This window comes from Schistocerca americana, chromosome 3, assembly GCF_021461395.2.
Source record: "Schistocerca americana isolate TAMUIC-IGC-003095 chromosome 3, iqSchAmer2.1, whole genome shotgun sequence".
NCBI classification, from domain to species: Eukaryota; Metazoa; Arthropoda; class Insecta; order Orthoptera; family Acrididae; genus Schistocerca; species Schistocerca americana.
The window spans coordinates 766,858,320-766,880,223 of NC_060121.1; the positions used below are offsets into that span (position 1 = coordinate 766,858,320).

The 21,904-nt window shown below is 44.9% G+C and overlaps 1 protein-coding gene across 1 annotated transcript in view; it reads right to left on the minus strand.

Annotated features, from left to right (window-relative positions):
* LOC124606383 overlaps window positions 1-21,904 on the minus strand; it is a 302,259-nt gene that overhangs the window by 9,409 nt on the left and 270,946 nt on the right. Inside the window, exons 7-8 of the mRNA XM_047138364.1 lie at window positions 19,620-19,833; window positions 5,738-6,192 (exon numbers count right to left, since the gene is read on the minus strand). Coding sequence (XP_046994320.1) covers window positions 5,738-6,192; window positions 19,620-19,833 — 669 coding nt within the window. The remainder of the gene's footprint in view (window positions 1-5,737; window positions 6,193-19,619; window positions 19,834-21,904) is intronic.

A 21,904-nucleotide genomic window follows, 5' to 3' on the forward strand; every position in this document is an offset into this window, starting at 1 on the left:
CCCGAGTTTGATAAAGGTCGGATTGTAGCCTATCGCGATGCGGTTTATCGTATCGCGATATTGTTGCTCGCGTTGGTCGAGATCCAATGATAGTTAGCAGAATATGGGATCGGTGGGTTCAGGAGGGTAATACGGAACGCCGTGCTGGATCCCAACGGCCTCGTATCACTAGCATGTCTAGATGAGAGGCATCTTATCCGCATGGCTGTAACGGATGGTGAAGCCACGTCTCGATCCCTGAGTCAACAGATGGGGACGTTCGCAAGACAACAACCATCTACACGAACAGTTCGACGACGTTTGCAGCAGCATGGACTATCAGCTCGGAGGCCATGGCTGTGGTTACCTTTGACGCTGCATCACAGACAGGAGCGCCTGCGATGGTGTACTCAACGACGAACCTGGGTGCACGAATGCCAAAACGTCGTTTTTTTCGGATGTATCCAGGTTCTGTTCACAGCATCATGATGGTCGCAACCGTGTTTGGCGACATCGCGGTGAACTCACATTGGAAGCGTGTATTCGTCATCGCCATACTGGCGTATCGCCCGGCGTGATTGTATGGGATGCCATTGGTTACACGTCTCGGTCACCTCTTGCTCGCATTGACGACACTTTGAACAGTGTACGTTCCATTTCAGATGTGTTACGGCCCGTGGCTCTACCCTTCATTCGATCCCTGCGAAACCCTACATTTCAGCAGGATAATGCATGACCGCATGTTGTAGGTCCTGTACGGGCCTTTCTGCATACAGAAAATGTTCGACTGCTGCCCTGGCCAGCACATTCCCTAGATCTCTCACCAATTGAAAACCTCTGGTCAATGGTGGCCGGGCAACTGGCTCGTCACAATACGCCAGTCACTACTCTTGATGAACTGTGGTATCGCGTTGAAGCTGTATGGGCAGCTGTGCCTGTACACGCCATCCAAGCTCTGTTTGACTCAATGCCCAGGCGTATCAAGGCCGTTATTACGGCCAGAGGTGGTTGTTCTGGGTACTGATTTCTCAGGATCTGTGCACCCAAATTGCGTGAAAATGCAATCACATGTCAGTTCTAGTATAACATATTTGTCCAGTGAATACCCGTTTATCATCTGCATTTCTTCCTGGTGTAGCAATTTTAATGACCAGTAGTGTAACTTTCGTGCAGTTCCTTCTTCATGACAGCTCCCGGCCGCACACTGCAGGGCGATGAGGACGCTCCTTCATTGTTTTCGATGGGAAGTGTTTGAACTCCCACCACACGGAGCAGACTTGGCTCCCTCCGATTTTCATCTCTGTCCACATGAACCACTGCGTATGAAGACAACATCTTGGCACGGATAATAAGCTGCAGTTAGCCGTACGGAATTGGCAGAAAGCAAAGGCGGCTGCTTTCTGCGACGACGGTACTGGAAAGTTGGTACAATGCTACGACAAATGTCTCAGTCGGAGAGGCGGTTACGTAGAGAAGTAGATGCAAGGTGTAGCTAAGTGTTGCAAATAAAATATTCTTGATTTTCACTGCTGTTTTCATTTCGCGACCGATGGCTTCTGGGTGCTTCACTTATTTACCCAGGCAGTGTATTTTATCGGTTATTATTGCTAAGTGTTGCATGTTATGTCATATTTAACAATGACAGATGCAATTTCGTTGAGTGTTATTCATCGGAACAGTTCCGTGTCGCTCTTTTTGCTAGGGATTGCCGTACGAGATCAGTTGAGAGAAATAGTTTTCGAGTTATGTGCCAACTTCAACAAAGAAGCACTAAATGGTGCCTGTTTTACTCCGTTGACGAGTTAATGGTAATACCTGTAATAGGTTCCAATGTAAACGAAAACGCTGCATGAAATACGACTAGAAAATGCGCGGAAAAATAAAAAAGCTGGAAAATTGGATGAGTACATCGTGTAAATAAATGGATTACCAAGATATATTTCTTTGCTGAAGGTGCAATATGTAGTCATGTTTATTATTGTAGAAAGAATCATCCGACACTAACAGCAAGTTTCCCGCCACCCTATTCTGCGCGAAATGGGTTTCCTGTGGGGGCATTTCTATGGTCTTCAGCTATTGTGAAGAGAAACACGAGCTGCGTGGCAGCGATAATTGTTAAGCCAGACGCAGGAGGTGAAGGTAAATGGTGTTGGTTGATGAACTATAGGGTCAGTCGAGGCCATGATCTCAACCTGGGCTGGATTTTACAAAAAGATTGATAAACAGGTTGTTCAGAACTACAGACCAACATCGCTGACGGCCGCCTCTTGCACGATCCTAGAGCAAATTGTAAGCTCAAACATTATGACATTCCTAGAGGAAAACAAATTTTTTTCAGAGAAACAGCACGGATTCGTGAAAAACCACCCGTGTCAAGCATAAATTGTTTTATTCCTATACGACAGTGTTCAAGCAAGAGATGCAGATTGCGTCTTCACAGATTTCCGTGAGGCATTCGACACTGTGGTACCCCGTTGACCATTAACCAAGGCACGATCGTCTGGAGTGTCTTCACAAATATGTGGCTGGTTTGAGGAATATTTAGCTAATAGAACCCAGTATGTTGTAATGGATGGGGAATGCGCCACAGAAACGAATGTAACATCGGGATGCTCCAAGGAAGCTTTCGTTATACCGGGTGTTTAAAAATGAGTATCGGTAGCACCAATTACATTCAATTTACAATTATAAATAATACATCAAATGAAAGACAAACTCAAACAGTTTTGTTTGTATACCTGTGTCTATGCGCATGCACTGTTTTCTGAGTCTTCTGGTAGAAAGCGCTAGTAACAAACATGGCGACTAGTGAACAGAAAGCTTTTGTGTTTTACTGTTTGCAAGGACTGAATCCGTTGTTGCAGTGCAATATGCGTTCCTTGTTAGGTCCAATAGTAATCCTCCAAATGATAATAACATCCGTAGATGGTATCATAAGTTTGAAGATACCGGCCGTCTTTGCAAAAGGAATAGTAAGGGAAGACTAACAGTGACTGAAGAGCGTATTGAACTAGCGAGGTCTTTCACATGTAGCCCCAATATATCTGTTAGTTAGGCTAGTTGACGTCTGTCTGAAGATCTTTAAGGATATGCTTGAGTGTGTCCTTACAGTATGCAGTTGTTACAAGCTCTGAAGTCTACAGACTATAGTTTATGTGCCAGCTTTACAAACAAAATGTTGCTGCATACGATGAAGATTTACTGGATCGTCTCGTCTTCAGTGATGAATCGAGATTTCATCTAAGTGGAAATGTGAACACACATAATGTGCTCATCTTTAGGTCAGAAAATCCCCAAAGGACGGTACAGTTGCAACCAGACTCCCATTTATTGGTTTTTCTTGTGTCATCTTGCCGGAAAGATTATGATCCTTTCTTACTCGGTGTTTCTTATGTTCCGCACATCTATGGCTCTTTCCTCAAGTGGAAGAAGCGTAACCATAGACCCTTATTTCGTAGCAATGCCACCTAACTGGCATAAACCACTACGAGAACGGTTAAACGACGTTGTACCCAACCGCTGAACTGGTCATAAGGGGCCGGATGACAGAGCTTGTTTCGCATGGGCGCCACCTCCATCCGATTTGATGCCATGCAATGTTTACCGTTGGGGATTCATACAGGATCATGCGTTTGTGCTTCCGCTCCGAGCTGATCTACCCGAATTAAGAAACAGGTTTGAAACAGTCGTTGCAACAATCACTCCAGACATACTGATCAAGGTTTAGGAGGAAGTCGCCTTTCGACTGGATGTGTGCCGTGTGACGAACGGTGCTCACACTGAACACAGTAAGAACAACTGTTTAAGTTGCAATGGCTCGCCAATATTTACGCTGACTCGGTAGAAGAGCGCAGGCGCCAAGGGTTAAGGCTATAACGTCGCCTTAGACGAATCACAGAGCACGGTGACATCCAGTGCCCCCTGATCATGGAACTGAGAACTCTAAGAGGATAGTTTTTCTACCTCGCCTTCGCATCCACATTCTATCCCCCACGCGCATCCTCTACAAACTCATCCCCTTTCCCCACCTTCTCCCTTTCCCTGAACCCATGTGCACCCTGTATATTGTCCGCCGCCTCGATCCTCCTCACCGCCTGGTGTCTCCCTTCCTCTCCACCCCCAGCCCATTGCCACGCCTTTACCACTGTGTCACACCCTCTCTCCATCTCCATATCCTCCACCTCCTTTCCCAACGCAACTTCCAGCATCTAGCCTTCCTGGATGATGAAGTCCGCCCTGACGTGTATCCTTCCTACCAACTCTAACCCCACCTTCCTCCTGCCTCCTCCTCGGGGGTCCCTTCCCTCTTCCTCCCCCCTCCCGTCTCCTGAGCGGCTTTCCCCTTCTACTCCCCCTCCCTCTCTCTTGCTCCCCTTCGGTGTCTCTGCACTCCCTCCTGCATTGTCTTCCTTCTTCATCTCCCGCCCTGCCCATCTCCTGCCTCTTGGTGTGCCCCCTACACCCCTTTTCCTCTTCCTCCCACTCCCCATCCCTCCTCCCCTCTTTTTTCCTCCTCTCTGACATCCAGTCCTTCGGCAGGTCTGTACCAGCGGTTTTTATTCTTTGTGAGTGTTCTGTCGTTTCCAGTGGTTTTGTTCTTTAAGTGTCTCGCTCTGTGTGATTTTTATACTGTGACTGCCTTTTAACTTGTGTTTGACTCCATTGATTTTAAGTACACAACGCATTTCCAGCTGTGTTCTTTTAACTCTATGTCGACTTTTGAAATGTCCGCCAATGTCCCTGTATTAGTGCCACCCGCCAGGGTAGCTGAGAGCACTAACGTGCTGCTTCCTGGACTCGGGTAGCCCGGCGGATTAACGACGATGGTTGGTGTGCCGGCCAGCCTGGATGTGGTTTTTAGGCGGTTTTCCATATCCCACTAGGTGAATACCGGGCTGGTCCCCACGTTCCGCCTCAGTTACAAGACTCACAGACATCTGAACACGCTCGCACTATTCCATTAATTACACTCAATGGAGACGGTAAGGGTACACTAATTCCATCCCGGAGGGTATGGGGTGGTGGCAGGAAGGCCAGCTCCGGAACAAAAACGACTCTCACTTCCTAACAATGTCGACCCTGCATCAGTGGGGGACATGGCACCAGTGAAAGAAAGAAAGTGAAAGAAGGAATGTCTCCGTATTAGTGTATATTTTAAGTCCCATCATCTCCATTTACTGTATTTTATGTGGCCCTTTTTACCCCCATTTTTTGCGTAAGAGTTCCCTTTGTATTTTTGTTAAAGCCATTTGGCTGAAGAGGAGTGGACTGTGCTGCTGCCAGCCCTCCCCTGCCCCATAGGGGCAGGGAAATGAAATTACAATATAGGAAAAAAAAAGAGCAACATGTCAATAAGGACCTGAAGATGACGGGCAGCTGTCTCGTCGAAATATTGTACAGCTTCCGCAACATTATCCGACTGTCTATGAGAATAACATTTAGTACAGTAGTTTAACATTTAGTACAACTACATATTTTTCCGGAGGGGCTTGCTGTAAACTGAAAGTTAATAATTATAGACTTTCTGAGAACGTATTCATGTCTGTCAATCACGCTTGACGCAAACAAGTACTCCATTCCGCTCACAAATTCAGCATTCTGTATAGTGCTACAGTAATAAACATCGCTTCCGCGTGATATGTACTGAGTCCATCGTAGCTTAGAGTGCGTCATAGCGGCACAACTCGACAGTGTCAAAATTGAAAGAAGTGAGAGTCGTTTTTGTTCCGGAGCTGCCCAGAGGTGACAGGCGTTTTACCTGGAGGTAGCCGTTGACGTGGCTGAGGAAACTGCTGGCGACGGCGCCGTCAGCGTCGCAAGCGGCGAGCATGAGTGCGCGCGCCAGCATGAGGGAGAAGAGCAGCGCGTAGGAGAGGGCGGCGGCGGAGGCCCTGGCGGCGCACAGCAGCGCCTGCAGCGGCGGGTCGCGCGCGCGCACCAGGAAGGCGGCGGCCGTGGCGAGCGCGGCGGCCGTGGCCAGCAGCAGCAGCAGCGTGAGCGCCGGCCGGCCCTCCAGCACGTCGCCGGCCGCGACGCGCCACGCCAGGTGCGCGCCCACCGCCACGCACACCGCCAGCCCCAGCGACACCACCGCCGCCACCGCCGCCGCCCACGGCTCGGGCCGGAACTCCACCTCCCACCGCGGCCACGCTGCCTCCGCCGGCTCGGCGGGTGCCGCCGCCTCCTCGTCGAATGTGTAGCACGTCTCGTTACCTGGAAGCGAATTTAGGTGATGTACGACTTCTACATCGAGAAGGCGTCAAGCAGCGAATGTCGAATTAGGATTAAGTGAACTACACGGTTAAATATTCTATATCTACATCTACATCTACATACATACTCCGCAATCCACCATACGGTGCGTGGCAGAGGGTACCTCGTACCACAACTAGCATCTTTCCTCCCTGTTCCACTCCCAAACAGAAGGAGGGAAAAATGACTGCCTATATGCCTCTGTACAAGCCCTAATCTCTCTTATCTTTGTGGTCTTTCCGCGAAATATAAGTTGGCGGCACTAAAATTGTACTGCAGTCAGCCTCAAATGCTGGTTCTCTAAATTTCCTCAGCAGCGATTCACGAAAAGATCGCCTCCTTTCCTCTAGAGACTCCCACCAGAGTTCCTGAAGCATTTCCGTAACATTCGCGTGATGATCAAACCTGCCAGTAACAAATCTAGCAGCCCGCCTCTGAATTGCTTCTATCTCCTCCCTCAATCCGACCTGATAGGGATCCCAAACGCTCGAGCAGTACTCAAGAATAGGTCGTATTAGCGTTTTATAAGCGGTTTCCTTTACAGATGAACCACATCTTCCCAAAATTCTACCAGTGAACCAAAGACGACTATCCGCCTTCCCCACAACTGCCATTACATGTTTGTCCCACTTCATAGCCGCTACAGTCTGGAATCGCGCGACCGCTACGGTCGCAGATTCGAATCCTGCCTCGGGCATGGAAGTGTGTGATGTCCTTAGGTTAGTTAGGTTTAAGCAGTTCTAAGTTCTAGGGGACTGATAACCTCAGTAGTTAAGTCCCATAGTGCTCACATCGCACTTCATATCGCTCTGCAATGTTACGCCCAAATATTTAATCGAGGTGACCGTGTCAAGCGCGACACTACTAATGGAGTATTCAGACATTACACGATTCTTTTTCCTATTCATCTGCATTAATTTACATTTATCTATATTTAGAGTTAGCTGCCATTCTTTACACCAATCACAAATCCTATCCAAGTCATCTTGTATCCTCCCACAGTCACTCAACGACGACACCTTCCCGTACACCACAGCATCATCAGCAAACAGCCGCACATTCCTATCCACCCTATCCAAAAGATCATTTATGTAGTTAGAAAACGACTGGAGGAAAAATGCTCCTTTCGGAGCGCAAAGAAGGCGATTATGCTCCTGTTTATTAAAACTCTCTGCCTGAAAAATTGCTGACAGCTTCCTTATTCTACATTGCTCAACATCTTTAAAATTTTTTCTGAAAATTTTGGCATGCGAGCGTGCTACCGCTTCTTTTTGACACGCAACTGACCTCTCATTCCCAAAAGCTCCCCTAAGTGTAACTCGCTGACACCCACTAGTCGCTCATACCCATCCATTCCCACTTACCCAATCTCACTCATTCATTCAGCCGAACTGACTGTCATCTCTTTGTGTCTCTCTATACAAGGTGGTCCACTGATAGTGACCGGGCCAAATATCTCACGAAATAAGCATAAAACGAAAAAATTACAAAGAACGAAACTCGTCTAGCTTGAAGGGGGAAACCAGATGGCGCTATGGTTGGCCCTCTAGATGGTGCTGCCATATGTCAAACGGATATCAACTGTGTTTTCTAAAATAGGAACCCCCATTTTTATTACATATTCCTGTAGTACGTAAAGAAATATTAATGTTTTAGTTGGACCACTTTTTCCGCTTTGTGATAGATGGCGCTGTAATAGTCACAAACGTATAAGTACGTGGTATCGCGTAACATTCCGCCAGGGCGGACGGTATTTGCTTCGTGATACATACCCGTGTTAAAATGGACCGTTTACCAATTGCGGAAAAGGTCGATATCGTGTTGATGTATGGCTATTGTGATCAAAATGCCCAACGGGCGTGTGCTATGTATACTGCTCGGTATCCTGGACATCATCCAAGTGTCCCGACCGTTCGCCGGATAGTTACGTTATTCAAGGAAACAGGAAGTGTTCAGCCAAATGTGAAACGTCAACCACGACCTGCAACAAATGATGATACCCAAGTAGGTCTTTTAGCTGCTGTCGCGGCTAATCCTCACATCAGTACCAGACAAATTCCGCGAGAATCGGGAATCTCAAAAACGTAGGTCTTGAGAATGCTCGTACATCAACATCGATTGCACCCGTACCATATTTCTATGCACCAGGAATTGCATGGCGACGACTTTGAACGTCGTGTACAGTTCTGCCACTGAGTACAAGAAAAACTGCGGGACGATGACAGATTTTTTGCACGCGTTCTATTTAGCGACGAAGCGTCATTCATCAACAGCGGTAACGTAAACCGGTATAATATGCACTATTGGGAAACGCAAAATCCACGATGGCTGCGACAAGTGGAACATCAGCGACCTTGGAGGGTTAATGTATGGTGCGGCATTATGGGAGGGAGGATAATTGGCCCCCATTTTATCGATGGCAATCTAAGTGGTTCAATGTATGCTGATTTCCTACGTAATGTTCTACCGATATTACTACAAGATGTTTCACTGCATGACAGAATGGCGATGTACTTCCAACATGATGGACGTCCGGCACATAGCAGGCGTGCGGTTGAAGCGGTATTGAATAGCATATTTCATGACAGGTGAATGCCATGGCCCGCACGTTCACTGGACTTGACGTCCCCGGATTTATTTCTGTGGGGAAAGTTGAAGGATATTTGCTATCGTGATCCACCGACAACGCCTGACAACATGCGTCAGCGCATTGTCAATGCATGTGCGAACATTACGGAAGGCGAGCTACTCGCTGTTGAGAGGAATGTCGTTACACGTATTGCCAAATGCATTGAGAATTTATTGCACTAATTTGGTATTTACAGGTAATCACGCTGTAACAGCCTGCATTCTCAGAAATGATGAGTTCACAAAGGTACATGTATCACATTGGAACAACGCAATAAAATGTTCAAACTTACCTACGTTCTGTATTTTAATTTAAAAAACCAACCTGTTACCAGCTGTTCGTCTACGACTGTGAGCCATATGTTTGTGAGTATTACAGCGCCATCTACCACAAAGCGAAAAAAGTGGTCCAACTAAAACATTCATATTTCTTTAGGTACTATACGTTTGTGTAATAAAAAATGGGGGTTCCTATTTTTTAAAAAACGCAGTTGATATCCGTTTGACCTACGCAGCGCAATCTAACGGGACAACCATAGCACCATCTGGTTTCCCCCTTCAAGCTAGACAAGTTTCGTTCTTTGTAGTTTTTTCATTTGACTCTTATTTCGTGAGATATTTGGCCCGGTCAGGTTCAATGGACCACCCTGTATATCACTGTCCCCTGTCTCGCAGCCACAGTCTGTCTCGTTCTGTCCTACTACTACTGTCTACCTTCACTGTCACTGTCTCCTTCTTGTTGCTAATATCTCATTCATTCCAGCCCACCGCTGCTGTCTCCTCTCAGTCACTGTCCCTCGGCTCCTCATCGTCATTGTCATAGACAATTTATTATCAGTATCTCCCACCCACTTCCACGTTCTCCTTGTCTTTATTCCTCTCCCACTGCAGCGTCTCCTTAACTCTTTTTCTAACACTGTTCTGTCACTGTCAACATGTTCTGCTGCCACTGTGTCCCTCTCTGTAGTTCACACTGTCATTAGCTCTTTCAGCATAAAAAAGCGTGAATATATTCACATGCCAAAATTAATGGGAAAATATTTAAAGTTACTGAAGAAGGTAGACTGAGGCAGCTAGCAGCCCACTTTTCAGTCAGAGTAGTCTAATAAAAAGGAGCCTTTTTTGTGCTCTGGTAGGAACATTATTCCACTGGCTCCCTTCTTTTCCCCACTACAACAGGGCATGTCACTCACACGAAAAGTACTTTGTGGGTAAGTAAAATTTGGTATTACGGATATAGTAACGGGAAACTGAAAAACGCAAAAACATAATTTTACGGCTTGGTCGTATTTATATGCGCACAAAAATTTCGCTTATGTTTCAGTACTACAACAACGTGGAGTTCCCAGAAATCATTCTGATGATAATGGAGAAACTTTACAGCATATTTCTCTGTGCTACGTCACTTTATAATCTACGTTTTCGTCTCACGCTGAATTTTTACTTGTATAAATAGTGTAACTTTGGATTACTGCATCTCGGAAACGAATAAAGATATCAAGGAAATTTTCGAGGTCTTAGGTATATACTGTAAAAATAACAGCCATTTGCTGTGAATAGCTACCTGGGAATCTGCGACTCGGTTTTGGTACCTAAAAACTGTGTTTTCTGAACCGACAATGAACTGAATGCTGCCTTCATAAGTCCCCTAAGACGCACCATAGACCACATCTAATGCAAAAAGAACCAACCAATTGCTCCATTTTCTCAACCTGGAGGAATGTGTAATATGTAATATTCAATACGAGTACTGTAGGATAGCCGCAGTAAGCCGATCATTCTGCTGAGCGTAGAAACTGACTAAGGGCTATCCAAAACACTTTCTGTCACCAATAGAACCCGAGGTTCGAGCCCGGAAAAAATCCCGTTTCTAAGCGCGGCGTCTTGGTAAGTAATAGGTAGCCCATGTGGTCGCATGCGTGTCGATTAGCACTTCAGCACTACTGCACAAGGTGCGTAGTAGTAATGATATTTACATTCTGTGTATAAAGAAAGATTACACAGCTGGTTTTTCATTCTGAAATCGTATTTGAATCAGCTTATTACTGAGCTTCTACGAAGAAGGAGAAATGTCTATCACCAAGTGTCTCAATTCGACAGCAGCAGTGGACTATACGGTCATGAGAAACGGTCAGTATTCAGGTATATGGCAGGAACGATCATTGGAAGCAAAGAAGTCTAGTAAAGATGGACCCTAAAATGCATAACCAAACGAGCTACGAGCCCCCCTTTATTTTCGATACTGTGAAACAAATCTCTTTTACTGTTAGCTCTTTGATTCCCGTGTTTTGAGAGATGGCAGTACGTACCAAAAGAAGAAGAAAATGTTCAGTAAGTGTGGACTCTAAAGTGCATATCTTAAGAGCTATGAGGACTTCTTCATCTTCACTAACATGGAACACATCTCTTCTATTAAACAAATGCTCATAGCGCTTAAGGTACGCATTTTAGGCACACGTTTACTACACCTTTTCGCTTCAAATGACCATTATTGACATATCCCTGAAAGACGATCGTTCCTCCTAGGACACTCTGTGCAGGTTGCAGCGCATTATCCCGTGGTATTACCGCTCACACTAGTTGGGATTTCACGAATGACACACGACGATGGGCTTTGGACAGATGCACCTCATAAGGCAGAGGTATTGTTTATTCAACTGCTCAGGGTCGTATGGTTACTTCAGGAAATGAGCTTCTTTGCAACAAGACAAGTGTCCATATCGACAGTGCGACGTCGACTGAAGCCTCACTAACCGTCAGCAAGGCGACCATGAGTGCAGATTCCTCTGGATTGGGCAGCGGAGGCTGGTTCAAATGGCTCTGAGCACTATGGGACTTAACATCCATGGTTATCAGGCCCCTAGAACTCAGAACTACTTAAACCTAACTAACCTAAGGACATCACACACATTCATGCCCGAGCCCGGATTCGAACCTGCGACCGTAGCGGTCGCGCGGTTCCAGACTGTAGCGCCTAGAACCGCTCGCCCACTTCGGCCGGCGGGCACTGGTGCAGCCAACAACAAATCTGAACGCAGAAGTGATACCACGTTGCGTTTCCAGATGAGTCACTTTTCTGCATCATGGTGGACGTATCAATGTGTGGAGGATACATGAAGATGGAAGGAACACTGCCGGATTGCATTCGACATCATCATAAAGGCCCAGCGCCTAACATGATGCCATCGCGTACAACTGAATATAGAACACAATCACCTCTGGTTAACATTGTTGTAATTTTGACTGCAGGCATTCCATTTGTGACGTGTTACGGCCACTTCTGAGCCCTAACCTCAAGGTCTCTACTATTTTCAACCAAATAATGGATTACTGCGATGTACCTGTGATGTCCTGACCTAACTCGATACTTTTTCCCCAGTCAACAGTATGGGGTTACGAGGGTCTTACTCGTCCTTCCAGACCTTACAATCGTGTCATGCGCTGTTGGGAAGAGGTCCTGTTTACAAAAAGAGAAGTTTCTACATGGACAGTGCGATGAGGACTGGAGCAGTACAGTCAACACGGCGACCACTGTTGCGACTCCTCATGGCGTTTCAGTAGAGTGAGACGCGTCGAAAGAGGTGCCCTTAATGACAACTCTGGATACAGAAGTGGTCCCACGTCGTATCTTCAGACAAATCCTGTTTCTGTGTACAGCATCACGACCAACGTATCCCTCTGTAGAGGCACCGACAAAAACAACGTTGTCGTCATATGGGTCTAGCCCTGGGGAGATAGTGTGAAATGCCATTGGGTGTAAATCAGGAATACCCTGGTTCACACAGCAGGTAATTTGGAAAACAGCCATAATATTTCTGACATCTTAAGGGTGGTGGCTGTACCTTATTTCGAGATTTCCATGATATCATCAGTCAGCAATATAATACAAGACCATATGTTCCCCACGTGGCCTACCTCGATACAGATGTTGTTCGTCTGTTATCTTGGTTAGCACATCTTTCAGATGTCTCACCCACTGAAAACACCTGGTCACGGCTTCCCAAGAGACTGTCACGCCACCATTCGCCATCAGCTATGGCCGATGTAGCCTGGCATGGAGTTGAAGCATTGTGGAATGGTGTACACGCGTCTCTCATCCAACCCCAGTACGAATTCGAATCGGTGTCCAGCCAGACTGGAGTTGTTGCAAGGGACTTTGATAGGATGCATTTAACTCTAAGAATTCTTCAGTTCTGTCCTTGGACAACATCCAACTAAACCATTTTTCCTACTGCTGCCAGTGAATTTAGTATTCAGGCAGAAATCCTGCTGCATTTATCAAGACATTCGATGCACTTTTGGGAACCGTCCGTAAGATGTTCCAAGAGAATCTCAATCTCATGAAGAACTAAAATCGATGTATATTCGTACAACTTCTAGCTCCATATCATTACGTTCAGTGTCTACAGTTCTTTTAACAGATATTCAGGTTAACTCTGTGCACCACATAGCTGCCAAAGTTCTATTTATGACAGTCACAAATGATACAGCACGTCACTCACAAGCGAACAACGTAGGAAAGTGCCTGCTATTGGTGACCGTAGCGTCGGAGGTTGACAACCTCCCGAAACAATTCAGAAGTGTCCAGAGATAGGCCTACGCTATGTCATCTCCCACTATGAAACCTCAAGTGTACACTTTAGATCTGGTTATACGAGATTTATCTCACGTCCCAAAAGCAAAGGTATCCATCTCCAGGTTTGTTCTGGATTGCTAAGACCAGCAGTGTTTATCGATGGAGCTTTCCTGAACGACTCTTTCAAGAAGCATATTTAGGTCAAGTAACTAAATCTTTAGAGACAAAGCAGAATTGTAAACAATGTAAAGAGAATATTTTCGAGAAGGTGTCAACAAATGTTTTCGGTGTTGAACCGTTACGAAATGTCACGGTTGGTTCACTGCGTTTCCTCCTCGTCTGTAGCACGTTCCTTTTGAAATTCCCGCTTCGCACTCTGCTGTTTTCTTACCCTAACCAGAGGCGCTGTGGCGTTGCTGCGGCCGGCTGCCTGCCGTGTTTGCGGGAGAGCGTCGGCCGGGAGGAGCAACTCTGATTGCGGACGTCTGGGAGCGTACAGGAGGCCACGCCGTTTTGTTGATGGTTTGGCGTGACTCGTGTCAGGTGGGAGGCATTGTTAAAGCCATGATAGCAGCCAGTGTTACTGTCTTGGTCGCAGGTGGATCCAAGGGGGTGAGGCCTGGTTGTCCATTGAAACTCCTGCCCTACGGATGTCATCGGACTTAAAGTAAGACTTTTTGACCATTCTTTCCGTCATTTGCAAGAAACTGGGTTTGCCGGCGTCTGCGGTAATTCGGCGAAGATTGTTTCGCCGGTGTGTAAATGATTGAACAAGGAGCAGTTCATTTAATGTTCACCGTACGCTCGTTTTCTGCGTGTGCTGATTGCGAGTATAAACTTGACTCTCACCTTTGTCTCTTGATTTTAAGCGCATCATCAAATACTGAATGCAAGTAGTGACTTTCTATTGATTAGCTGGATTCTTTCTTTTCTCATCATGACACGTGTTAAATGTCAAAGTAAAACTGTAGACCTTAATTTGCTACCTCATTCGCGTGATATCAATAACAGAGCCTAACCTGTTCAGTAATTACGGCTTGTGGTACACAAAGGTAGTTAAGTATGCTGTTTTAAAATAGTATCTGATATGTGCCAATGATTTATGTTGCGCTAGTTGATTCTGTGGTATGGACGGGAAGTGTTGGCACACCTGCTGTGTAAGGGAATCATTCTTAGTTTTGATTGTTTTGGAAACTTTAATTGAGCGAGAAACTAGTGTGCTTTAGTCCTGCCTTGGGTTAAGTCTATATTGGGGCTCTGGGATTTGTACTGCAAGCTGCAACAACATCCTGTTTCATGGTTGTTTTGTTCTCAAACTAGGTGTTTGCCCTAAACATGCTCTGGGCTGGGCGTTTCGCCCCTCAGCGTAATGATTAGGTTTTAGTGAAGTGTTCAGTCTATTGACTGTCCATAGTACGCCACATCGGTAATGGTCAACCTGTCATCAGTTGATTTCAATGCTGGAGTTAGTTGTAAATTAGTACTGGTTCAGCTGCCTTCTGACTAGGTGTCTTGCTCGACGCCTGTCTTCAAATACGCCGCTAACATGGTTAGCGTATATTGTGGCTAGCTTAAATTAATCACTGCTCAATAGCGCAACACAGTTTGTCGGCCGTCAAAAGCCGTATGTTATTTATTCCTTTATTCTAGTCAATCTGTAAGCATGCTATTCTTAACTCTGTTACTCTAGGTAATTAAGTTGCCATTTTTTCGGGTGTTTGATGGACTGCGGCTCCTTTGAGTATAGATTTGTCAATTTCCAATTTAGTGTTGTTCCACGAGTTTTAATCGTTGTGGGAGGTGCACTTTCCTGTTATTCACCTTAATGTTCTAGTCAATGTGTAAACTTGCTAATTATTTTCCCTTTAAATGGAGTGTGCCTGCCTTGAAGTTATAAGTGATGTTCCATAACCAGTTCTTTAACGCACCTACGCTCATATTTATATTTATGGGAGAACTTAAATTGTGTTCGCCTGTTGAACTTTGGTTAAAGTGCAGAAAACTGAATCAGGTGTTTATTATTGTTCTAGTGCTATTATCTGTCAAGTGTAACACGCGGCATTTTCTTGGTCTGTTATCAAGTGTTACAATAAATGCAAATTGCAGTGAAGTGATGCGGTATTTCAGTTGTTCCCGTGATTTCCTATCTCCGCATATAATATTCAACTGTTTGACATAAGACTGATGAAGCCTTTACTGATTATTGGAAGGAGGTGCATGTGTCTCAGGTGTAACAAGAATTTGAATATGGTTTCATGATCTGAGTGATTCTCTAAAAGAATGCACAAATACATAGCTTCGTATAATATAAATGGTTCAAATGGCTGTGAGCACTATGGGACTTAACATCTGTGGTCATCGGTCCCCTAGAACTTAGAAATACTTAAACCTAACTAACCTAAGGACATCACACACATCCATGCCCGAGGCAGGATTCGAACCTGCGACCGTAGCATCGTATAGTATAGATCAGTCTAGTCTTTGCTGCAACCACTCTTGAATTGCAATAGTGTTGCACGTTACTGAAATCGATAAAATTGCGGGTAGGATATGTTTCAGTGATCGGTTGACATGCGAGCAGTCCTATCCATATTAAACGAATGGCATTAGAAAATGGATTCGTATTTGGGAGAGTAGGAATACAAATTCATTTCGAAGGTTGTCAGGGCGCTAAACCATTAACCTTCCTCCACAGGTCATCTGCGATGAGAACAAAAAAGTGAAAAGCTCTCGCTACCTATCCCACGTCGTTAATTAGTTCCCGGTAAGTATTCGATTCAGCTATTGATGACGTCGGAAGGCAGTTAGTGCAATCTCTTCTCGTAAGACAATGTCAAGATTGTGCTTGGGATAATATAGTGCAGTGAAGCTCTCATGGCTCTATATGCCTGAAAGCGAGAACTCTGGTCCATTCGGAATCTGTCGGGTAATGTTTCACTTAGTCTGATATAGTACGTCAAAATAAAAGAAATAATTCTACCATTCATAGTAATTCATTCGAGAAAACCATGTAAAATCTAAAGGTAGATGCCACCGAAGTTTGCCATGGCAGCTTCCTTGTACAAAATTGACTAGCTCTTTACGCCATATCACCGGAACTCTAGCTTTCCAAGTTTAGCGCTACGTGATCGTCAGGAGACGATTGACCACCGAAATCATTATGTGCTTGTTATGCAGTGTCTTTCTCGCTTATGTGAATTCTGGAAATGGCGGAGGCTACGTCATTCTGTTATTCACAGAAGAGGGACGTGATACTGGGAGCGCACTCTGTTTCCGTTCTGTTACACAAGTCTAGGCCACATAGCACGATTGGCTGTACTTCCTACTTTTTTTTGCGTTTATCTGTCACTTATTACTGCAAAACATCTTCATGAGGATCCTAGTGAGAGGCTGAAACCATATGCTAGATAATGACTCTATGGCTGAAAATATGCATTCAGTCGATTGTCGATTGGGTCTCAATTTTTTCTGGAAATTAGTAAGCTGTACCTCTGGGAATGATTTTTATACTTAAGAAAAGAGTAACTGCACCATGATTCTGATATCCAAATATTTATCAAACGACATATTTTTGCTGGCTCAAATACTCATGTCTAATCCATAGGGACACTCATACTTTTAATAGCCAAACGATATTAATGACCAGGGGGTACCTTTCATAATGAGGTGTATAAATAGGAAAGTTGAGAAAAAAAGCACTTGTACAACTTCAATAACACGCAAAATCTGCCATTGTCTAAGATCGATATGAACTGAGCGACAATGTGTCTACTCATATCTTGTTTCAGAGTAAAGACGATCGTTCGTCCCGTGTACTGTTCACAAGATACTCTCCTGATAGTTGTAGTTTATGTTTGAATATTATGTAAGTTGTTGTTGTCTTCAGTCCTGAGACTGGTTTGATGCAGCTTTCCATGCTACTCTATCCTGTGCAAGCTTCTTCATCTCCCAGTACCTACTGCAGCCTACATCCTTCTGAATCTGCTTAGTGTATTCATAACCTACATTTCTCATTGCTCACGTTGTTGCGGACGACGGTTTAAATCATAAACTGGCTAGCACCGCTTATAAGTGTGTGTGCTCTCTGCAGGTACTGTTCTGATTCCACAGCAGAGTTATGAAACACACCTGGATCACTAAAGGAGACGGACATTTTTGGGTGAGACTTGAGTTATGTCACTACAACCTGTTACGAGAAGTGGGCACAGGTGCCCTGTGGTCTGTTGAGCAATGTAATTAGCAATTCAGACTGGTGAATAATTTCATAATGTTTGGGCGACAGGTGACAGCTGGGCGCTCGTAACCATGCGTCAAGCTGCTTTAGACAATTGTTTACGAAAACGTGGAATCTATCACAATTTCATGGCAGTAGATGACATGCGCAGCAGCACTGGCTGTGAACTTTAGTCTCCAGAAAGACTCACTAACGAGCGTAGTGGTAATCTACGCAATGAGGCGCTACATAGCCTTACAGGTCCGTATTTTCGCATGTGCGAAGTGGGGCACCGAATACGCCAAGAACGTTCTTTTTGTACTTCTCATTCTGTACTCCAAGGGTCAGAGTGGGCTTTTTCAGCTCCGGCGCATTAAAGACCCGCGGGTTGGGCCAAAGGAAGTGCCAATCCCAATTGAGAATTATGTTTCCTCTATTGCACATCACAATCATAATGAAGTTTTAAAGTGATAACACTGTCGCAATTGACCCTATATATATATTTTTTTAGATATTCTCACTGTAACGATTTCGGCTTTTGGGTCATTATCGAGGGCAACTGGGAAAAATACCAGTATATGTCATACGCGACTGCATAACATCATAGTCACAATGCTGCAATTCATATCTGTACAGTAAATATCAATTGTCCAGACAAAATATTAATTTAGTATATGTTTTTTTGTGTATCCCGTGTGAGGAAAACGATGTATGTTCAGCAGCTCCATTAAAAATCTCTCAGGAGACAAGATTTACGAGATTAAATGCTGCCTGGTAGCCATGCGGAATCGTGATGCGGTGAGGATAGTAGTGGAGCACAGACGAATGGGGAATCACTCTAGCAACGATACTGGTAGTGAATGAGGAAATCCACTGACATAAGTGACTTCCACAAAGGACAGATTGTAATGGCCTATTGTCTGGGTGCGAGCATCATGGAAAGGGCGTTTCTGACAGACTCTTCGCCTGTTTCTGTTGTGAGTATGGAAAGTGGTTGAAGAATGGTGTGACCACAAGTAGGAGAAAAAGTGTTGGTCGCCCACACCTTATCACAGAATGCGGAGGTGGGATCGTCCTCGCTCTGTAAAGCAGGATAAGAGGTGATCTGTAGCAGATCTGACGACGGAGTACAAGGCCATTTGTCGATTATGCACAAAAATATAACTCAAAGAAACTGGTTTCATATAACTGTAATTGTAGGGCTGCGAGGCAGGGATCATTGTACTGCACTGGACTTACAGAGCCTACCATATCTTAATATCCTTGGTGAGTCTGAGTACGTCAGTTCATCTTAAAATGCTGCATCCACATGATACTCTCAATGACGTATGAAACGCATCAGTCGTAGTCGCTTAACTTGAAGTATAATGGCGTTGTGAAACGGCGTAGAACAATAGGTCACACCTTTCTCCTGTGACCAGACAGTACAGAAAAATTTACGCGCCACGTCATAAAGAAAATGTAGACACAAGATTGTGACTTCTAACGACTTGTAACAGAACGCGTTATGTGGTATTAAATCAAGAGTATCTCCATTGGAGGATCAAAATGTGGAGAAGTGTCATCATTGATGAGGCAGTGTAACTGTTAACACATGATATTCAGTATCAGCTACGACGTGGTGCCTTACTCATAACCTCATCCTCTCGTCTTCCATATACAGTGTTATTACCTTTCTGGACGATCAGCTTCTTGTACTTGTGTATTCGCACTCTCGCATCTATGGAGTTGGGCGGGTTGCGATTGAAGCAAAAGTCTCATTCGGATGGAGTAGTGGTCAAGTCATTGGCGACAGTGATTTAGGTTTACATGAGATCCCCTGAATTCAAGAAAGTTCCATCGCCGTTCTTATCAAATGGTCAGTCTCTAGCGACCTCGGTATCGACGCTTTCCTTTCTAGAGTCAGATTTTCCTTGATATCGTTCTAACCCAGCCAAGTATCTTCTGAGAGCGTGTACTGCAGGAGCTGACCTTCCGGGGGCAGCGAGACGTCCGCGGTGAGCACCAGCTGCACGTCGCCCTCGCCGTCGACGCTGCTGTAGGCGGCCACAGGCGCTAGTCGGCGGCCCGCCTCCTCGTCTGACGTCACCCGGCTGGCGGCCGGGCTCAGCCACGCCGCCCCCGCCGCCTCTAGGAGGCCGCGCAGCGTCGCGCCCCCGTCCTCCCCGGACGTCGCCTCCAGCTCCTGCAACAACACAGCATTCTCAACTACGGCGTATATGTACACAATTGAAATTCCAGTGCAGAGAGAGTACGTGCTTCTGCACATAAAATCATTTACTCGCCACCATACTACATTCACATATATAATCTCCAAACCAGTATGATATACATGGCAGAGGATACTTCCTATTGTACTGCCAATCACGTCTTTTCCAATTCCATTCGCATATGGAAAGCGGAAATGATTGATTAAATACCTCGAACTGTAACTAGCATAATATTGTATTCAGTCACTACTGGATAATTCAAAAGAGGCTTTAATACGTTCCTACTTTCCTCATTTATACCCGCTTTTTGAAACATTTACATAAGCTTATTCTATCTCCACACTTCTACCAACTAAGTTTTTTCAGTATCTCCTCGACGTTCTCTCGTTGGCGAAACAAACCATTGCCCCTACGTGCTGCCCTTCTTTGTACTCGTATGTGTTCAGTATCCCTTGACAGTCCTGTCTGCTATGGCTCCCAATATTCTGTATCTACATCTGTACTCGACAAAGCACCGTAAAGTGCAAGGCAGAGGGTACGTCCCATTGTACCAGTTATTAGGTTTTCTTCCCGTTCCATTCAGGTATGGAGCGTTGGAAGGAGGATGGTTTGAATGCCTCTGTGAGTGCTGTAGTTATTATAATCTGGTCCTCATGATCCCTATGTGAGCCACTTGTGAGGATCTGTAGTACATTCCTAGAGTCATCATTTAAAGCTGGTTCTTGAAACTTTATTAGACTTTCTAGGCATAGTTTAAGTCTGTCTACAAGATTTTGCCAGTTCAGTTCCTTTAGCATCTCTGTGACACTCTCCCACGGATCAAACAAACGTGTGACTATTCGTGCTTGCCCTTCTCTGTGTACGTTCAACATCCCCTGCTAGTCTTGCCTGGTACGGTCCTACACGCTTGTGCAATATTCCAGAATCGGACGCACGAGTGATTTGTAAGTAATCTTTTATAGACTGTCTGCACTTCTCCAGTATTCTACCAACAAACCGAAGTACCATCTGCTTTACATACGACTGAGACTGAGACTATCATTCCATTTCATATCTCTACAAAGTGTTAAACATAGGTATTTGTATGAGTTTGCCAATTCCAGCTTTGATTCTTTGATATATAGTCATAGGATATTATGTTTTTTCGTTTTGTGAAGTGCGCAGTTTTACATTTCTGAACATTTAAAGCAAGCTAATTTTTGCACCACACTGAAATCTTCTCAAGATCTGATTGAATATTTATGCAGCTTTTTCAGACAGTACTTCGTTATAGATAACTGCATCATCTACAATATGTTACTATTAATATGGTTCGCAAGATCTTTAATATAGAACGTGAATACCAAGGGTCCCAACACACTTCCCTGAGACTCTCCAAGATAGCCTGCTGCGTCCTCCATATCAAGAAGTTCTCAACCCATCACAAATCTCGGTTGGTACCCCATATTATCACACTTTGGACAATAAGCGTAACTGTGGTACTGAGTCAAATGCTTTTCGAAAATCAAGAAATATGGCATCTACCAGACTGCCTTGATTCAAACCTTTCAGTATGTCATGTGAGAAAACTGTGAATCGGATTTCACAAGATTGATGTTTTCGGATTCTGGGATGGTTCACACAATTGTTCTGTAAGAAAGCTCCTTTTAAACGAAACTCTGTCTCGGAATCTGGCAGAAAACCCAAAGAACTCAAAGAGATTCTGGTCATACATAAAGCACACCAGTGGCAAGACGCAGTCAACACCTTCACTGCCCGATAACAACGGTGAAGTCAGTGATAACAGTGTCACCAAAGGAGAGTTATTAATCACGGTTTTCCGAAACTCCTTCAGCAAAGAAGATGAAGTAAATATTCCCGAATTTCAATCAAGAACAACTGCGAAGATGAGAAACATAGTAGATATCCTCGGTGTAACAATGCAGCTTAAATCACTTAATAAAGGCAAGTCTTCCGGTCCAGATGGTATACCAGTCAGGTTCCTTTCAGAGTATGAAGATGCAATAGCTCCATATTTAGCAATTATATACAACCGCTCGCTCACAG